We start from the raw sequence: 21,539 nt of genomic DNA, 5'->3' as shown, positions 1-21,539 counted from the left end.
TAAAAGTTACGCCTTCTTTCTTTGCGTGAACATTTGGGTGGCGTTATGCAAATCTTCCCACATCGTGACGTAGACATGTGGGGGTGTGTTAGAACGAGGCGTTTTAGGTAGGCGTGGCTGACTCTTAACTTTTATAAAGAATATCTCTTTGGATTTGAGACTTTAGTCTTTGCAACTTTACAGATCTTCTTTATGCACCAAGAGCTTGTAACACTCCAAAGAGAAATAAAAAATTGAAATCGCATCATATGACCCCTTTAAATCTCAGCGTTTTTTACAACCAGAGGCTAACTCGTGGATTTTCACTGTGAGTGACGACACACTGAACATTCCAAGATGGCGGATGCGTCAATGTGTCTGGAGTGGTCGAATTCATCAGGATAATCTTCACAAATGAACACAACTTTTATTAATTTTGAAGCCTAAATACAATCAGCAGAACTAAAAAGCTAAATGTAGAGTATAAACGAACTATAGCACTGTCACATGACTTCAACATTACCACCTTTAAGCTTCTGTCAAGTCTTTCAGTCTTTATTTAAAAACATTTTCTCCGAAAGTTTGTGTTAGAAAAGTTTAAATAGTGTGATCATAAACACAAGGCTGTGAAAGCGACTACTGAGTAGATGTGTGATGAAGATCTGTAGTTCGATTTAGCCACTTAGAAACTTAACCACTTATTTAGTCACTTAGAAATTGCCTTTTTCAAAATAACAAGGGGGTTTTACTGATGTATTTTATGTGGTAGAATAAACTGTGAATATATCTTGAGCTTGTGTTTAACCACAGACCTTATTTTAGTCATTTAAACAAAAACCCCTTCAAAAACCCATTGACTTTGGAGGTGCTAGATTCTTGTTTCCGGGTTTTGGTTTATAAAAATATTTCATCCCTGCAGCACTCTGTAAAGCTATTGTTATAAATTGTATATCTATATAGTAAACAGGCTTTAGCTGAAAAGGGCGGTACTTTCATGTCTCGTGTCACTGTGGACTTTCATACAAACAAAACTGTAGCAATAATGACTTCAGAAGATTTAAAGCATTAAATATAAGCTATGTAATACTGTTGGAGCTTTCGTCTTGCTTAGGCCAATTCTGTAAATTGTAATTGACTATTTTTGTCTTAGAGGAGCTTTAAAATAATGTGGGCGACAAGTATTTTATAAAAAAAAATTATAAATGTAACAATTTCAACTCTCTCCCTCTCTTTAGTGTGGATGACGATGTATCTCAGGCCTGTCCTTACGTGTATGTGAACCACACAGGCCACATCCGCTATGACAGGATGTTGAGGCTGGTTAGCGCTTGTAACCTACAAATCTTCAGTTTCCCTTTCGACATACAGAACTGCTCTTTCACCTTCGGCTCCTACATGCATACCAGTAACGTCTCCTCTTTCATTGCTCTCCTCATTTCCTGCCACCTCAGCACATATTTGTCATGAACGCATTTTCCTGTTTCTTGTTTCTGCGGTTTGTGAAGACCCACTAAAGACTTTCGCATGCAGTAATTTAAAGTCAACAGTAACCGAATACCGAATGCCAATTTTGAAAAGTTTCAATTTAATGCCTTGAATAATGTCAAGTGGTGTAACCATCAATTAAAACATCATAAAAATGTTTTCCTTGCATCTTGAATTCGTGTGAATGTACACACCTTAATAGTATTAAAAATATATTAGGGCTGTCAGTTTAACGCGTTAACTTAATTTATTAGTTATGAAAAAATAACGCGATTAAAATATTTTAACGCAGTTAATGCACTGGCCCCACACCCAGACCTGTACGTCATCTTACATTTCATACAGTTGACAGGGCAACAACTCCATAAATGCAGTTATGCCCTAAAATTCAAGATAGTGGGGCAAAAATGCTGTTGTCTCATATTTAGGCCTATATCATATGATAAACGATATCACACGAGCAGTGAGAACAGTAACACGAGTGCTGTTTGTCCCGAAGAGTGCAAATGTGATTTTATACAGTGAATAAGAAGTTAATATTGTGTTATAATTTAAACACAATATTGTCTGTTTTTGCTCAGTTTTCCCAAAAAAAATATTACCTAAGCCACAGCAGAACAGGGGTGTATTCCAGAAAGCACGGTTAACTTACCGTCAATCTTCAGAGAGCAAGTTACTATGGTTACTTACATACCCTGAAAGTTACCTCCGATTTTGGAACCGAAAGCTGAGGTTATCCACTCACTCATCCTCAAACATACCCGGGTATGTCGCATAACCTGCTTTTTGGAATGCACCCCTGTTGTGCTTCTCCAAGCAACACAGAAGTGTTTAGTTCATGAATGAATCTGCGTTTTGAACGAATCGGATGAATCAATGATTCAAAAGCCCATTACCTTTTACTGAATGAATCAGCTGTTTGAACGAATCGAATGAATGAATGACTCATAAAGACAATTACCACCACCTGCTGGCAGCTTTAGTTTTTTATTTAGAGTGTCATTGTATTATTTCATTTAAAATAAAAATTAAAAAATGGGGAAAAAACTTTAAAGGGATAATTCACCCAAAAAACTTAAATTATGTCATCATTTACTCAAACCTGAATGACTTGCTTTCTTTTGTGGAACATAAAAGAAGGCATTTTGAAGATTGTTGGTAACAAAGCTGTTTCGGTTACCAGTGACTTTTTATTGCATAAACAGGAGAAAAAAAACTGAGATGTTTCTCAAATTAGCTTCTTATGTTCCATTTATTTAAGGCCGCTGTAGCCTAAATGTTTATGTGTAATACATTTTATGTTGAATCAAATTAAATATTTCTTTCTAAAGCTACTATTTTTAATGTCTACTTAATACTTTCTCATTTATCACAAAAATAGCTTAAAATAATATTGTGGGGGTATTTTCACAGCCAAATGTCATTTGCAATTTATTAGATTAATTAATCGACACACCATGTAATTAATTAAACATTTTAATCAACTGACAGCCCTAAAATGTATACCTTTTAAATATAATAAAACTTTATTTTTAAAAATAAGACTTACTGAGCTTGACACACAGTCACGAGGGTCTGACATAATTTCCCATTTTATGAATGTTTTTCTTTAAGTGTAACAATTCTAACACCTGTAAAACCTGTAACCCCTTTAGTAAAGGACGTCCGTGTCAGTCCTGCCCTGTCCTTTAAGGAGATGACGGGAAACTCGAAGCGTTACCTGCAGGCCAGTGGCGAGTGGGAGATGGTGGTTATCTTGGGCGACGCTGACATTTTGAATTTTGGAATAGATGAATGGGACATCATCACTTTCTGGGTAAAAAAGAGACAAAAGTAGGGCATATAATAGGCTATGTTTAGAATAGCATACTACTCTGTTTCTCTAGTATCTAGTTGTATGTGCACATTTTTATACCCATATGACCTACTACATTTGACAAATTAAAACATATGTCATTATAACATTGTAACAATGTGTACTACAGAAGCTTATTTCAGCCAAAAATAAATAAGTAAAAAAATATATTTATTTATTTATTTTTATCAAATTTTTTTCTCTCACAGTTGTGAGTTTAACTCATAATTCTGACCTTTTTTCTCGGAATTCTGAGTTTACATCTCACAATTTGGACTTTTCTCTGAATTTTGAATTTCGTAGAATTCTGAGTTTACATCGCAATTCTGACATTTTTCTCAGAATTCAGAATTGACATCTCGCAATTCAATTTTTTTTTCTCTCACAGTTGTGAGGTTAAAGGTGGGGTAAGCGATTTCTGGTAGCCAATGTTGACATCGCAGGCCTTCCGCTCCTTGAGTTCTCTCCAGCGCTGGAAAGCTGATCCGATATTTACACGGGTCCTACTTCTTGCCTTAAGCCTTCTTTTGTTCCGCAGACGTTTTCCTCTTTTGTTTTTTATCCGCCATCTCTACCTTTCTGTTGCTCGGCTCAGCTAATGTCCGTCCTGTGCACTGAACGTTCTCTCCTCCACATCATGAGTAGACACGCCCCTTATTGCTGATTGGCTACAAGTTTGTTTTGGTAGTCGGCTCAAATCAGTTAAGCGTTTTTGAAAAATCGCTTACCCCACCGTTAACTCATAATTCTGACCTTTTTTTCTCTGAATTCTGAGTTTACATGTCACAATTCAAAACTTTTTTCTTGGAATTCTGAATTTACATCTCGCAATTTGATTTTTTCTTGGAAGTCTCAGAATTGCAAGTTTAAACTCGTAATTTGTACTTTTTTCTCAGAACTGCAAGTTTGCCTCATATTTCTGACTTTTTTTCTTGGAATTATGAGTTTACATCTTGCAACTTTCACTTTTTTTTCTAAAAAATGTTTTACGGAATAAAAAATAAAAAAGGGTAATTGCGACTTTTCATCTCATAATTAATTATTCTCAGAATTGTGAGATATTCATTTGTGGCCACATTTCACGAATTTGTTTCCTTAAAGTGTGCCCACAATTTAACCAAATTAAAAAGAGGAAACAAATTAGTCTTAGAAATGAATTCTTTATTTATTAGCAATGAATAACAAGATATTTTTACTACCGCATGTCACGTGCAGAGCTCCGTAAATGTAAATGTATGATATTCCAAAATAAATATTCCAAAAAACATACAGCACTTCAAACTAAATATATGTCAGTTCGAGTCTTACTGTTTCCATCCTGCAGGTGGTGATAAAGCGACGGCCGATACTGTATGTGGTGAACCTGATCATCCCCAGCTCCTTCCTCATGATCATTGACATCATGTCCTTCTACTTGCCGCCGCACAGCGTGGATCGATCCTCTTTCAAAATGACCCTTATTCTGGGATATACAGTCTTTCTTCTCATTATGAACGACCTGCTTCCCAGCACTGCTAATGGAACGCCTTTAATAGGTCAATTAGCCACAACACACCAGTGTGAAGCAATGTGTGAACTTTAATTTTCTTCATTCTGGCCTAAAGCATTTGTATCTAAATGGAAGTCTACTTTGGGTTTAAGAAGAGAAAACCTTTGATAGATGGCTTAACAAAAGCTTTGAGAGATCAACCGATAATCGTTGTACCAATATTTTACCGATATTTGCACATTTTTCTTTGCCTAATATTTGCACATTTTGTACATTATAACTGCAAACCTGCAGGATATCTGATTGTGGAAAAATGCAAATATCGGGATATCATTTCAGTAGGAATCCACACATTTGTGAGCAAAAGACTTCCCCACGCAAATTTTGCACTGGGTTCAGTTGGTAATGCGAATTTGCCATGTTGGTCAACAGAAAGCTGCTTGGTTTGAATTGCTGAGCGGTGTTTACATCTCTACACTACTGACAATAGGCAACGGACCTTTTTTTGCTCATGAAATTTCGCAAATGTGAACGCACCATTATACTCTAGTCCTCCAAGGCCAATAGTTAACCAAAACACAGTAGCAAGCTGTAACATGCAGAGTGATATGAGAGACATAACAGTGCAACCGGTATGTTGCCATGGACAATGGACAATTGACATAATTGGCCAATAAGGATCAAGTATTTCAGAGAGAATAAAGAATTTAATTATGTAGTATTGTTAACTTTTTTTAAACACTCATTTAGTTATATCTCTAAAATTTGGTTTCACCTCCTAGGTATCTATTTCTCTGTGTGTCTGGCACTCATGACCATAAGTCTGCTGGAGACGGTCCTCATCACCTGCGTCCTCCACCACAATTCAATGAAATACAGGGAGGTGCCGCACTGGGTTCAGGTGCTGGTGATGCGCTTCATTGCTCGACTTATTTGCTACAGTTTCCCTGAAGACCCTTTAGCCAAGCTAGAAGGGAAACAAGAAACCAATCCATGGGTCGTCCAGCCCTCACAATCAACGTCCAGTCAACAGACATCCACTAATGGTGAGACAAGAATAGATCCTGATGAAAGGTGTCCAAACCTGTTCCTGGATGGCCAGTGTCCTGCAGAGTTTAGCTCCAACCCTAATTTAACACGCCTGATTCACCTAATCAAGGTCTTCAGATTCACTAGAAACTTCCTGGCAAGTGTATTGGAGCTTGTTGAAGCTAAACTCAGCAGGATGTTGGTCCTCCAGGAGCAGGAGGGGACACCTCTATTTATTAAGATGCTAAATGTTTGCTTTTTGTCCCCTAGCGTCTGGATCCATAACACTGGATGTGCCTGAACTAAGACAGATCAGTCAGGATCTTAGAGAGATGAACACTTATTTGTCCATTCTACGAAAAGAAGACCATCTACAGAACCAGTGGTGTCATGTGGGCTACATCCTGGACTTCCTTCTCTTCCGCATTTACCTGTTGATAATCACGGGATACGCGCTCGTAATCATATGCATGTGGTGCATTTGGATGAACCAGTAGAAAGAGTACAGGCTAGTAGAAAAGAATGTTTACATAGACTTTTGGTTGTTTTCCCATATTCACTACAGCAAAAATGTAGTGAGCAGAAATTGACCGATATTGATTTTTACATTTTTCCATAATTAAATATCGGTTTTGTAATGTCAGATCCACCAATAAATGGTTAATTTACGCATATCGGTTATCGGCATATAAACATGCAAATAATCAGTATCGGTTATAATAGGGTGACCATATGTCCTCTTTTCCTGTCCTGGTCAGGACCAAAAATTTCTAGATTTTGGCTGTTTTCTTATTGACGTTCTCTTATACATTATATGAACGTGTATTTGCATTGTTTTGACTGTTCTCTGTAGATTACGCCTTCTTACATGTGTGACGAGTCGGCTGCCTCCCCCTAATTATCATCATCACCCCGTCCCTTAATCGCCGCCCTTCGCCAGGCTCCCGACAGGAGTGGGTGCGTGAGAGAGGAGGGGCGCTGAAATAGCCAGGGCTGGCGGCGTGTGATGGGGCACACCTGAACTGAATGGGGCCTCATCACCGCCGCTGTTTAAATGCCGAGCGCGCCTCTCCTCGGGAGACCAGTCTCTTCCCCCGTGCATGCATGCTGGTGTCCTCGTGGGTCCAGGAAGGGTGCATAGACGGACTCCCGTGCCGCCAGAGTTGTGAGCTACCGGACGAGAACCGCCCGCGTTACACGGCCGTCGGGCCAGGATGCCGGGCCGTCTAGTTCCTTCACATGCCGGGGCCAAGGCGAGAAGGATGCCGCCGCTGGAAGAAGCCGCCGCCCCTCGCGTCCCGGACTGGAGAGGGGAGCGCGTGCGGCCGCCGGACTCCGCCCCTTACCTGGACCCTTCCTTCCTGATCACTGCCCTTCCCTGCACGAAGCCCGCAGCACGACGAGGACACCAGATCCCCTGTTTATTTTGGACACTAGTTTCCTTTTCCCTGGACACTTTGTTGTTTTATATTATTTTGTCAATAAAAGCCTCTCCGAGGCCTGACGCCACACCCACTGTGTCTGTCGTGTGCTCCTCCCGTGACACGTGCCACATTGGTCAATTATGTACTTTTCAGTCATTACTTTGTACAAATAGGAAAACAAAGGCAAAACATGGACATTTTAGGCAATTTAGAAATCCCTGCCAGGATATGTCCAAAAAAAAATAAAAAATAGTATGTATGGTCACCCTATTGTAACCGATACCGATTATTTGCAAGTTTATGTGGCGATAACCGATATGCATAACTGAACCATTTATCGGTGGATCTGACATTACAAAACCGATATCCGATTATGGAAAAATGCACAAATATCGGGAAAAAATATCGGTAAAACCGATTAACAGTCCATCAAAGTTTTGTGTAACACAACAATACAATAATAACTCCAAAACAAAGGCAAAATTAGTCTAAACATCTTTAATTGTCAGTTACATATATTTACATAAGAAATTATATGTGTACATCTTCTCAAATAGTGCATCAAAAGCCCCTGAATAAAAAAAAGGCAACTCAGTAATTTTACAACAATAAGCTCAAGTGGACACATTGTCAGCAGGATCAAATGAAACATTACAAACTTAATATTAGATCCCATAAGCAACCACACAATAGCAAGTTTGTTAATTCGTTCAATCTCATATAATTAAGGTCAGTGCATTTAAGTCATTTAATGCTTGTGGCAGAGTAGCACATGGTCGTTATTGCTTCAGATATACTCACAGCAGCAAACAAAAGGGCTCTTGAAAATATTTTCTTTTAAATACTACTCAAATTAACTTAGGTCCAGTATGTATGATGTAATACAACTTTCCAATGTAATAAACTCTTTTAATCAATTAACACTTTGGTACAACTTTCTTTTTCAATGAGTAGCTTCGTTGGATGAGTATGGGCCACTGTGCAAGATTTTGGACTGAATGTGAGATGTTGGAATGATGTTCTGGCTCAAACATTAATACAATTCTCATTCAAACAAACATCAAACTAGTGCAAATTAAAGAACCAACAAGACATTTTTTGTCTAACAAGGGACAGAAAACATACAAAGTGCCATTTTTTGGTAGGTGCAAAATGTTACAGCAAAAAGGCCTTCAAATTTACAATTAAAGACCAGTATTGGGCCTCATTTGTGAAACTTGAACTTTGTAGTAACTTCCACAAGAATGGTTTTACAAATTGGTTTTATTTATATTTCTGGTTAAAATGTTCACAAAACCAAAACAATTTATGCATACTATGCATATGCGTATTTACGCAATTATGCATAAATTGTTTTTGGAATAACCAGAGCAAATTTCAGTCTAAAATGGTTTTACGAAAAAGCAAATAGAATTTCTAAATACAAAATAGTGCAAAAAATAATTCTTACATAAATGGTTGCATTCAGTTCAATATGCCGATTTACGCTTCAATCGTTAACAGACATTTGCATAAAAATGTGTTTTACTTGAAATTCATAGTTTACTTAAGGTACATTGTTGCATTAAATTGACGCGGTGGGCAGGTGACGTAACCGGTGTTGCGGCTTAACACCGTCAGCACAGTCTATTGCGGCAAGCCTAAAATGTATGCATACATTTATTTATGCATTTTATTCATTTATGCATATAAATAAATGCAGAAATAATTGTATAAATAACAATATATAATAATACGTAATGTTTATATTATTTTTTAAGGAAGAAAATCATAAATAAATCCACAAACACAAACAAATAATTGTATAAAAACATGCATAAATGTGTACATAATTGCACACAGAAACAAATTTATAAATTTATAAATAAATAAATAAATACCTTTCAGTTTATAAATAAATACATGTATAAATTCATAACAAACTTATAAATAAATGTATAAATGCATAAACTTAACATAAATGCATAAATTAATGTTGAAATAAATGCTTAAAGAAATATAGAAAAAACAATAAATGTAGAAATAAAAGCAGAAATAAATAAAAAGCAGAATAAAAGCAGAAATGCAGAAATTCATAAAAATTGCATAAATGTATAAATAAATCCATAAATAAAAGAAATAAATCCATGAATGCATAAACAAATAATTGTATAAAATACTATTTAAAATAAATTGAAAATACTTTTCAATTTATAAATAAATAAATGTATACATGCATAACATACATTTATTTCTAATGTAGAAATAAATGTATGAATGAATAAATAAATAAACAAATAAATGCAGAAATAAACTAAATTCGAAATACTTTTCAATTTATAAATAAATAAATAAATGTATAAATGCATAATAAATGCATTTAGAAATAAATACATACATAAAAAAAATGCATAAATAAATGCATTAATCAATCAATCAACCAATCAATAAGAGGCTCACCTTCACAGCGCAGGCACTTGCTGAGCTCGTAGGGGAAGATAATGTCCTTGTCATTTCCACAGAACTCACAAATGAAGCCCTTGGCCTGGCAGAGCTGTGGGAGAACAACAAGAGAAGAAGAACAAATAAACCTGATAAATCTAGATCAACCGCAAATCTAGACCATGAAATATCACCTAAACCAGTGTTCTCAAACTCAATTCCTGGAGGCCCACAGCTCTGCACAGTTTCGCTCCAACCCAAATCAAGCACACCTGATCCAGCTAATCAAGGTCTTCATGATCACTAGAAGCTTCCAAGCAGGTGTGCTTCCAAGCAGGGTGTGAGTCGGAGCTGGTTGGAGCTAAACTCTGCAGAGCTGTGGCCCTCCAGGAATTGAGTTTGAGACCACTGACCTAAACAAACGCAATGTTATGTAACTCCTCACCACGCAGTCCGTGACGTGGCTGGAGCCGAGGCGCAGCAGATCTCGCAGCTTTGGCCCCAGACCGCCGCTGCGGACAGCCGTGAGGTCGTTGAGAGAGAACAGGTGAAAGTCTTCGGTCAGATGTCCAGGAAGAGTGTCGAACTGATCCAGAAGCCTGTCAACAGAACAGAGACTTGAGACGCAGCGCTCTTCAGTGCTGTCTCGAAGAAAAAGTGCAGGAAAAACACTCACTCTTGAGCCAAACGGCACGTTCTTAAGAGATTCTTCATGTGGTTCAACTGTTCCCTCAATGCCTGTAATACAGGAAATTCATTCTTAATGAAGCAATACAAATCACAATTAGAAACATTCATTGTATTATATTATAAGTACAAAAATCTGGGGTAAGAATACTCAAGCATTCTTTCAAAAATTATTTGATCAAAAGTAAAGAAAAAACACAGTAAAAACGGTAATATTGTGAAATATTATTACAATTCAACCACTTTTTTTAGTACATTTTAAAATATTATTTATTCCTGTCATGGCAAAGCTGAATTTTCAGCAGCTTAAATGTTTCTTTGATGAATAGAATGTTTAAGAGAACAACATTTATTTAAAACAGAAATATTTTGTAACATTATAAATGTCTTTACTGTCACTTTTGATCAATTCAATGCATCCTCGCTGAATAAAATATTAGTTAAAAAAAATATCTTACTGACCTCAAACTTTTGAATAGTAGTGTATATATTTAGTGCATTTATATAAACTATATTTTGTTACATATTTTATAATATATTATTATAGTAGTATTTTATTAATTATTACACTATTACAACAAAACAGATTCGCATTTTTAATTTTGAACAATATACTTCCCAAAAGATACAACTAAATTAATGTGTTCTTCGTGCTTAGCAAAAAGTTACTTTTAATGGTTTAATCGATCCTTACAAAATAAACATAATAAATTAAATATATATATATATATATATTTGGGGTGTAACGGTACACAAACATTATGGTTTGGTACGTACCTCGGATTTGACGTCACGGTTAAGTATAGTTTCGGTACAGCAGGAGGAAAAACTATACATAAAATTGCTTTTTTTTTTTTATTATTATTAAACAATGGTTTACTGAACAAATTGCTCTCTTTAAATAAATTCAATTACAATTAAAATATTCTAAAGGATAAAAATCTACCTTAGGTTATGCAATAAACAGGGAGTTCATTTACATTACTATAAGGTTACAATTAACAACAGAGCCCAAACTTAAATTTAATTACTATTTATTTTTAAATATAATAATCGACACTCAACTAAAAAAAAAAAAAAAATGTATGCAAACATATAAACTGCACATAATGTAGTTTTTAAATTAACTTCTAAATTATAAAATGTCTGCCTATTTGTTGTTGAAATATATTCATATACACAGTGGCTGTCATCACTTGTTTCATAACACATTTATTCAAACATGCATTAAATAATTAAGACCACTAACAGATAACGTAGGGATGGGCGATATCTTTTGCGATATACCGGTAAAAATTCTCCCCACGATAAGAATTAGTCTTCCCGCGATAATAACGATAAAGTCTAGTTGTGGACATATTTCTGTGCGGAACGTGAAACTGAGGAGGAGTTTATCGCTAAATGAGAAGCTCCTTCTACAATCTGTAACTGCTTTGGTTAGGGCTGTACAGAGCACAAAAAATCGGTCTGAATAAATATACTACAGTAGCATGCGTGCGATACAGTTTTGCATGTTTATGAGCCTGTTTACAAACCTGTTGTCCAACAAAGATATCATTTATTGACATGCTTTTTCTCCAGATTAACTTAATAACAGTTGAGTGTTTGAAATAACTTCTTTTTGTGACCAGACATGGTTTCATATTACAGAATGATAGTATTATATACAGTGATAAAGGTGTCGATTAGCATTGCATTATAAATATACTTTCCTTATAAAAAATAACCAAGATTGCTTGAAGAACACAGATAAATCATATATTTTGTGCAATCGTATGTTTATTGCCTTCAAGTTTCATCAGTTTAAATTTCTCTATCTCCGTTGTGCATTTTATTCAGCGATAACTGGATTGCTTCGCCCCAATTCGCCTACTTATACTATGCCCTAAAAGTATGTACTGTTTTTGTGAAGAAAAAGTACATACTTTTGAGTATGTAGCAAAATAGTAGGCAAGCTTTGGGACATACTACTTCGCCATAACTGTGTCTTTAACATATGCTCTGTTGCTTAGTTACGTGCATTCTATCACTGTTTAAACTGCACTGTTAATCATCTTATCACAGTTAACAAAAATTCAAATTTCGTTTAATTTAATTTCCTACCGTATTGGAGAGAAATGAAGAGGCACGTTGATCGTCGCGGGTCTATCATGTCGAGAACGGCTCATGTGTTTGCATAATGATGCATTTAAAAGTTAATGACCAAACGTATCATTAAACAAGTTCACAATGTTTCTGCAGATGAAATATAACGCGCATAACATTAAATAAATATTTTTAATCAGGTTAGACATCGCATATCCGCCATGTTTGTAGTTTTTAAACACGTTTTATGTGTTTGTAATTATAATCGAAACCTCGTCCGCCACACAATGTGTTGTGGGCAATATTAGCCGTTAGAGTGTGCATCGATCTGCTCTTCGAATTGTAATCTCAAGTAGTAGACCATCCGGGAATCTTTGGCATACTCTTTTCAACATACTATGATTTGGGACATACTAATTCTATTTTCGAATACTATTTAGGACGGATAGAATGTGAATTGGGACGCAGCAGATACCTTTGTCCATATTAGGGATTTCCTGGAGTGTCGTCAGTTGTATAACTTATGCGATGCATATGTGGAGTTTCTGCACAAGGGCGCCCTCTGGCTTTCAGTATGAATTAAACAGTCATTACATTACGTGTGTACTCAGTAATGCTCACAACAACCCTATTTTGGGTAAAAAATAGGAAAGATAATACTTTTCTCTAAAGACACAGGATTCCCTAAATTATCGTCATTGATATCGTCATCACGATAAATACCAGAAATATCGTGATATACTTTCAAGCCCATATCACCCATCCCTAGTATATAGTCTGATATTTCACGAAATGCTCTTCTCTAGACTACATTTCTCTAGCAAATAACGAGCTGTAGACACTGATGACTTGCCGGAGGTAAATGCAATGCTACGTGACATTTTTTTACAAGCTGTTTTATTGACGTCTTTCCGCAATTGGAACACTGATTGAGTGATTACATGAGATGTTCATTCATGTTTATTTTGTGTAAAACTAGTAGTAAAGAGGAAGGGATGATCCTGTACCGAACATTTTCGGTACGAATACGTGTACCGTTACACCCCTAATATATATATAGTATTCATAAAGTATTCATACCCCTTCATTTTTTTCCCATGTTTTTGTTATGTTGCTGCCTTATGTTAAACTGCTTTATATTACTTTTTTTCCACATCAATCTACACTCCATACACCATAATGGTAAAGCAAAAACAGGTTTTTAACATCTTTGCAAATGTATTAAAAATAAAAAAACTTAAATGATTCCATTGAATAAGTATTCATACCCTTATCTGGGACAGTTGAAATTTAGCTCAGGAGCATTTATATTGCTTGCAGATGTTACTACACTTCGAGTGAAGTTAACCTGTGGCAAATTTATTTGAATGGGCATGATTGGGAAAGGCATACAAGTCTTAACAAAAGGTTTAACAGCTGATGATGCATATCAGAGCAAAAACTAAGCCCTGAGGTAAAAAAAAACTGTGTGTAGAGCTCAGAAACAGGTCTGCATCAAGCCACACATCTGGGGAAGAGTTCAGAAAAAAATTCTGTAGAAGGGCTTTGGTTAGAGTGGTGAGCAAGAAGCTGATGGTCACTCTAGTTGAGCTCCATGATCATATGTGGAGACAGGAGAAATCTACGGAAGGACAAACATCACTGCAACACTCCACCGATCATGGCTTTATGGTGGTGTGGCCAAACTCAATCCTCTACACAGTGAAGACACATGAAAACACACTTGGAATTTGCAAAAAAAAGCACCTAAAAGACCCTCAGACTGTGAGAAACAAGATTCTCTGGTCTGAGATCCGCTAGTGAGCGACGCCTCGTGGTACCATCACAGACAGGCTCAAAATCACTTTCCAGAACATTCTCATTCACTGTTCCTGACTGGTGGAACGATCTTCCCACCCCTATCCGGAATGCTGAATCCCTGACAATTTTCAAGCGACAGCTGAAAACTCATCTCTTTCGACGCTACTCGACTTCATCCTAAATAAAAAAAAACAAAAAAACACTTTGTCTTTCTCTTTATTTATTCCTTCCCTTTCTAGCTTGTAATTATTTGAACAATGCCTGAAACTTGGTATTACGAGCACTTCCTGTGTCTGTTTGCCTCTTTAAGAAGAATCGCTTTATGTATTCCCCAATTGTAAGTCGCTTTGGATAAAAGCGTCTGCAAAATGACTAAATGTATGTAAATGTAAATATATTTATTTTATTTTTATATTTGTTATTTTTATTATTTTGTATTTATTTATCTATTTTATTTTATATAATGCTTATTTATTTAAATTCCATGTTATATATCATTATATTATTGTATTAAATTAATATTTATATATTATTATCACACTATTACTACAAAACTAACTAAATTAGTAAATTCAACTAAATTGATGTATCAATTCTTAAAGAGGAGCAAATGTTGGTGTTTAAAAAGAAGCCACTATTACGGTCATGAGACTGTGTGTAACATACGCGCACTGTTTCCAGGGCTTTGACTTTCTTGTACAGGCCGCTGTTGATGTCGTTCAGGTTGAAGAGCGGATCTCCTGCGATCTTGGCCAGCAAGTCCCTGGAAAAGTTGCTGACGTAGCTTTTACTGAAGTCCCACTTCCTGAGGATCTTTCCTGGCACAACGGCCTGCGCGTTCTCATGACAGCACTGGCAAAAGTAGCGGCCCAGATACTCACAGTACCTCAGCCTCTTGATGTAGTCTATTACACAGAGAAACCACCAGCGTAAACCCACAGAGTCAAGGAAATCAAGCTGTATTTGTACAATGCATGTGTGTTGTGTACCTGGATCGATGCGAATGCCGCAGCCGGCGCAGCGGTAGTTCTGTTTGGCCACCACCACTTTCCTCCTGACAGATCAATGGAGAGATACATACGTTACAGAATCATGTCATGAAGGGAATGAAGCTGAACACTGATGGAGATGGTCTCACTTTGGAGGAGGGTGGATGTTGAAGATGATCTGTGGTCTGGGAGGAGCCCACTCCAAATTCCCTCGCACTCGGATGCGTAACTTGTAAATGTCTGCGTGTTCGCCGTCGTCAGGTGAAATGGGAAGAGAATCTGGTATTGGAAGAAGCTTTAAAACAAAATAACAACAAAAAGCACGTGCTCAGATTAGCAGAAATTTAGACATTTTCAGTTGCAATCAAAATTTAAGGCAAGACACTATGGGCTTTTTCATGCACTTATAAAATTAGAGATTTTGAGCTGTTTTGAGTCCATAAGAAAATAGGAAAGATACACATTTAAGTGTTTATTTTATTACATTTGATCTATTTGCATCTGGAGATTTTAATTACAATGCGCTCTTTTAAAGATTTAAAGGAATAGTTCACCCAAAAATGAAAATTAGCCCATGATTTACATTCTAAGTGTTTATGACTTTCTTCTTTCATACGAATACAATCGGAGTTATATTTAAAAATGTCCTGGCTCTTCCAAGCTTTATAATGCAGTGAATAGTTGTCGAGATTTTGAAGCCCAAAAAAGTGCATCTATCCATCATAAAAAAGTGTTTCAGATGGCTCCAGGGGGTTAATACAGGCCTTCTGACGCGAATTAATGCATTTGTGAAAGAAAATTATATATATATATATATATATAAAAACATGTATATAAAAAATGTACCGAAATTGTATCGAACCGTGACATCTGTGTACCGTTACACCCCTACTATACAAATATATCAACCGTTACTTTCCAATACGGTCAGTATTGCAGAAAACTGAGTATTTGCATACAGTGTGTTTCAGGCCTAAGGATGTAAATAGAGAAGTCGTGGTACTTTTTGAGGGGCGTCGTGCTCTGGAACCAGCCAGTCGAGCTCTGAGGCGGCGGGCAGCTGCATGCCCTCAAACTGTCTGAGGAGACCCATCGCCACTGACTCTGCGGAGTTTGACTGTAGCATTGATGGAGAGCTGAGCGAACAGACATTACAGCAGATCACAAATCAGTTCTGGATACCACTCAAAACCACTGGACTTCATGACCACAAAAAGATCAGCCAAAACAAAGACAGATTTGCGATGTTCTTACAAGGAGTCGGAGCTGAGGAAGGACTTGCTGCTGGACGCACTGCGTTTGATGTCTGCATCTGACAACAATGAGAATAAAACAGTTAAAACTTTCTCCAATGAGATCTACTGTATAAGAAGAGCTATATACCAGCGACAGACCAATAAATCAGACATTATTTGGCATTTTTACATTATTGCATGCTTGGCTGAGCAACACTTAGCGTCCCTAAAATATTTGGAGAAATCTGAATAATTAAAGGGTTACTCCACTCCAAAATGAAAATTCTGTCATTAATTACTAACCCTCACGTAGTTCCAAACCCGTAAGACCTCCGTTCATCTCACACAAATTAAGGCTACGTTCACACTGTCGGTTTTTGGGGTTGATAACCGCATTTTCTTTACAGGTGTGAGTCTCGAAATGTCCCGTTCACACAGCAGCTTACAGTTGTGTTTGGAATACCGTCTGTATGAACGTGCAACGGGAGTTAAGCACATATTCCGTACCAGTAACCATAGCGACAGTGACCAACGTAAAATCAAAGATGGCGACGTCCAAAAACTGAAAGTCTTACACTTTCTGACACGACAAGAGTCCAATCGAGCCGCGATTTCATCCGTCAAATCTTCATTAACCGACAGCAGCTTTTAAATTTGGGTGGAGAGCGGAGCATTTGAATCGCGCGCAGAACACAAAACTGACCGGCTCTAAAACTTTCAGATGACACGCAGCTCATTTCTCCATCACTGTAAGTTACCAAAAACACACGTGAAAACACGTAACACACGCTAAGACACGCGTTTGAGCACCTCTCTCTCACACTGTATGACGTGACAGGCAGCTAGTTGTCCAGTCCGGTTCCGTTCACATAGCACGTTGCGAATCCTGAAAATTTACGGGTGTGATTTCGGTTACAGAATGCGGTTGTCACACCCGTAAATAACCGAACTGTGTGTGAACGTAACCGTATTAAGGACTCAAAAACAGGACTGACAACTGTATTATGCTGCTCTATGTACGCGGCCTAAGATATTTTTGATGAATTCTGAGAGCTCTGACCCTCCCATAGACAGCAATGTAATTACCACGATCAAGGTTCAGAAATGTAGCAAGATCGGTAAAATAATCAATGTGACATCAGGGGTTCAACCGTAATATTACGAAGCTACGAGAATACTTTTTGTACGCAAAGAAAACAAGAATAATGACTACGTTTATTTAAAAAAATTATTTCTACGTTGTTTACGCTTTGATTTGAACGAAAACGGCGTATCCGTGTGACGCAGCTGGCACAGAACAGCATACGCTGTTTACGTTCAGCGGATATTCTCCAAAATGGCGCTAGGGTGACATGGAGGAGACGAATGGTGGGGTTTGGGGGGGGTCTGACCCCGACCCCCCTAAAGAAGGCTTGATCCCCCCTGATGGACGTCAAAACTAGATGTAGGGGGGGTTCATATAGAAACACATAATATGCATAATATGGAGATTTACTTGTAAATATTAATATGTATTTCTATAGCTCTGACTGATTTTAAAAATGTAGTTTTGACAGCCCCTGAAATGGGTCTTACTGACATTACCTGAGCGGTTGAAGAATACGCTACAGCGCTCATTCAAAGACATGCATTTATTGCTTGGACGGAGCAAGAACACCTGAAATGCATGTGCAGATTCAGTCGAGAGATAAAGTTTACCCTCTTCAACTTAATGCTGTTGAACTGAATTTACGGAGCAAACTATTTGCTAAAATAACCACAACATTAACAGCAACGCTAAAATACAAGCGTGTGGTAATGTTAGTCAGATGTGCATGAAAGTTGCAAGTGTTAATATAACAAACACTGTGTGTTTTCTTTCAGAATCATCATTGGCGTTTAGAAAGACAAAAATAGGTTACATAAAAGTTTTTACCTACAGTAAAAATGAAGATAAGGTGTGAATAATTACATTTTAGACACATTGTCAGTAATTTCGCCAACAAAAATAAGGAGAACTGTTGTGCATCTCTGATCAACACACAGAATTCACGTTTTTAAACTAATCGACTGAATCAATGATTCAGTAAGCCATTCATAAAGGCAGTCACTTGCTTCGTTTCTGAATGAATGAGCCTTTTGAACGAATCGACTGAATGAATGACTGAATCATTCACTTATTTCTGTAAAGTTGCTTTGAATTTCAAGAATTTCTGTAAAGTTGCTCTGCAACAATTTGTATCGTGAAAAGCGTTATACAAATATACTTGAATTGAACTGAATTATTAAGACAGGGATTTGTCACCACCTACTGGTGCTTTTAGTTTTATATTTAGAGTATTGTAAGTTTTTACCTACAGTAAAAATGAAGATAAGGTGTGAATAATTACATTTTAGACACATTGTCAGTAATTTCGCCAACAAAAATAAGGAGAACTGTTGTGCATCTCTGATCAACACACAGAATTCACGTTTTTAAACTAATCGACTGAATCAATGATTCAGTAAGCCATTCATAAAGGCAGTCACTTGCTTCGTTTCTGAATGAATGAGCCTTTTGAACGAATCGACTGAATGAATGACTGAATCATTCACTTATTTCTGTAAAGTTGCTTTGAATTTCAAGAATTTCTGTAAAGTTGCTTTGCAACAATTTGTATCGTGAAAAGCGTTATACAAATATACTTGAATTGAACTGAATTATTAAGACAGGGATTTGTCACCACCTACTGGTGCTTTTAGTTTTATATTTAGAGTATTGTTTCTTTTTAAAAATAATTTTATATTTCACTAGCCTATTTATTTGTATTTTTGTATGTTGAATTAAAATATTTATTTCTAAAGCTATACTTATATTTCTTTCTAAAGCTACTTTTTTTGTAATGTCTATGCAGTTTTTTTTTTTTAATTAACAAAATAACTATTATCTTTAATTACAACTTTATCTTTAATTAATCGGCACATGATGTGCATGTTAATTAATCTTATTAATTTGAGGTTATTTTGATTAATTAGCACATTATGTAATTAATTAGATTTAAAAAAAAAAATCAATCACTTGACAGCCCTATTTGAAACATAAGAAATACACAACTGCTGTCTATGGGAGGGTCAGAGAGCTCTCATAATTCATCAAAAATATCTTAATTTGTGTTCCAGATCGAAGGACTTATGGGTTTGGGACGACATGAGGGTGAGTAATTAATGACAGAATTTTAATTTTGGAGTGGCGTAACCCTTGAAATATTGTGACATATTTTGTTAATGTATGAAAATACAATACAATAAATTTCAAAATTAATTATTATTATTAATTTTGGAATCTAGTTTATATACAGTGTGTGTGTATTTGTAGTTATAGTACTATAACTTAGTTATTTCTTTACTTCTTAACTTAGATGTATTTATAAATATTAGACTTAAGTTACATTTTAAAAATCACACAAATATTTAAACATATTACACATATATATATATTTTATATAGAATAATTATATGTAGTATAATCATTTATAAACAATTTTAAACATACTTAAATGTTACATTTTATAGGCAAACGTTAATTATTAAAATATTTTTTTATTACTGAAGTGTGTCTGGCAAAATGTCTGGTAAAACTAAGCGAAAAAGTTTAGTTTTTATTTCGCAAATGCCCTGTGTCCTAATATTACACAAGTTGATAAACAAAGAGACTGAGAAAGAGATTGTGATTCATGGCACTGGTTATGAATTGAAGCATTAAGATAAGAAAACTTTAAACTCCTAAGAGATTAGGACACGTGATTGAAGCCATTCTTACATAATAATATTGTATCATTTTTGAGACACACCCATCATAATGCAGGAAAGCTGTGCTAAAGGTTGCAGGTTTATTAGCACATATAACATAACATCAAACAAGAGGCTTATATGACATGCATATTGACACATGGGATGGACACATGTGAGAGGGGAACAAGCAAAGCAGAAGAAAAAGCAGGAACAGCCACCAACTACTGCTACAGTAGAGTCTTAAACACCTGACTCCTCTGATCCCACCATCATATCTATCAAGCAGCCAAGGCTGTGAGACCATACACACGGCTTCCCTTTCTCTTTATCTGTCTCTGGTACCTGAGAAGAGGGACGCGAGTGACAGGGACAGGCCGCTCTGAGACACCGCCAGCAGGGACTGACCATCACTGCCATCTGAGAGACAGAGACCAGAGACTGTATCCTCAACCAGACACCTGTTTCTGGTGTCGAACAGTTTATAAAGACAACAGGAAATCTAAACGGGCAACATCTACTTTCTTAATAAATGTCCTGGTCACCATTCATCAATGCCGAAACTGCACATTAATCAAAAATTATATTTAATTTAATATTTAACAACTGGTTTCTTCTTTGATGAATAAAAAGTTCAGAAGCCTGTAACATTATAAATGTATTTACTGTCTTGTAAAGAATTTAATGTGTCCTCGCATAAGTATTCATTTTTATATTTAAAAAACCTACTGACCCCAAACTTTATAAGGGTAGTTTATATATTACAAATGTTATAAATATATACCTCATACACTAAAATAGTGATAGATTTATTAAGTCCAAATCATTTCTGTAAAATCTGTGTTACATTTTATGTTGTAAAAATACGTAAAAAAAAAAAAAAATGTAGATCTTTATTAATATGTTCCTATATTGTGCACAGATATTAACAAATATTTTATAGGAGGTACATAAATATTGAGACTATTTTAGACTATAATATTTGCATTAAAATGTTTTATTAAAAATAAAAAATAAATGTTTTATTATGTTTTATTAAAAGGTGATTGAATCAAAATACATTATTTCTAGCCAAATATTTCTTTGAAATATGTCATGATTTATTTTTATTTTTTTTACATTTCATTCTTTATTCATTATATCAGGACAGTTGCACCACATGACATTTTACAACCAGGACTAATCTTGGTATCATAAAAAAGCCAAATTATTTAACATTTTAAGGGACTGTCTTTATGTGTGTTTCAGCATGTTGGTTGTACCGACTTTTTTGGTTGCACAATCTGACTCTTTTATGTTTTATTAAAATTTAGC

At 36.0% G+C, this 21,539-nt stretch overlaps 2 protein-coding genes across 2 annotated transcripts in view; one reads left to right on the top strand and one right to left on the bottom strand.

The window, feature by feature from the left end:
* Window positions 1-6,598, top strand: part of LOC107701228 (5-hydroxytryptamine receptor 3A-like) — a 22,173-nt gene extending 15,575 nt beyond the window's left edge. The window contains exons 7-10 of the mRNA XM_016503187.1: window positions 3,120-3,280; window positions 4,644-4,854; window positions 5,591-5,854; window positions 6,108-6,598. Coding sequence (XP_016358673.1) covers window positions 3,120-3,280; window positions 4,644-4,854; window positions 5,591-5,854; window positions 6,108-6,334 — 863 coding nt within the window. The 3' untranslated portion in view covers window positions 6,335-6,598. The remainder of the gene's footprint in view (window positions 1-3,119; window positions 3,281-4,643; window positions 4,855-5,590; window positions 5,855-6,107) is intronic.
* Window positions 6,599-9,668: 3,070 nt separating this feature from the next.
* LOC107701215 (run domain Beclin-1-interacting and cysteine-rich domain-containing protein-like) overlaps window positions 9,669-21,539 on the bottom strand; it is a 36,351-nt gene continuing 24,480 nt past the window's right edge. Inside the window, exons 13-21 of the mRNA XM_016503176.1 lie at window positions 20,571-20,645; window positions 16,498-16,555; window positions 16,247-16,379; window positions 15,393-15,538; window positions 15,244-15,308; window positions 14,921-15,159; window positions 10,359-10,420; window positions 10,128-10,281; window positions 9,669-9,794 (exon numbers count right to left, since the gene is read on the bottom strand). Coding sequence (XP_016358662.1) covers window positions 9,669-9,794; window positions 10,128-10,281; window positions 10,359-10,420; window positions 14,921-15,159; window positions 15,244-15,308; window positions 15,393-15,538; window positions 16,247-16,379; window positions 16,498-16,555; window positions 20,571-20,645 — 1,058 coding nt within the window. The remainder of the gene's footprint in view (window positions 9,795-10,127; window positions 10,282-10,358; window positions 10,421-14,920; window positions 15,160-15,243; window positions 15,309-15,392; window positions 15,539-16,246; window positions 16,380-16,497; window positions 16,556-20,570; window positions 20,646-21,539) is intronic.

The sequence above is a fragment of the Sinocyclocheilus anshuiensis genome, unplaced genomic scaffold (assembly GCF_001515605.1).
Source record: "Sinocyclocheilus anshuiensis isolate Anshui unplaced genomic scaffold, SAMN03320099.WGS_v1.1 scaffold1754, whole genome shotgun sequence".
Lineage (NCBI taxonomy): Eukaryota > Metazoa > Chordata > Actinopteri > Cypriniformes > Cyprinidae > Sinocyclocheilus > Sinocyclocheilus anshuiensis.
The sequence above is the reverse complement of the archived record's forward strand: the minus strand, read 5'-3'. Positions and strand labels throughout refer to the sequence as shown.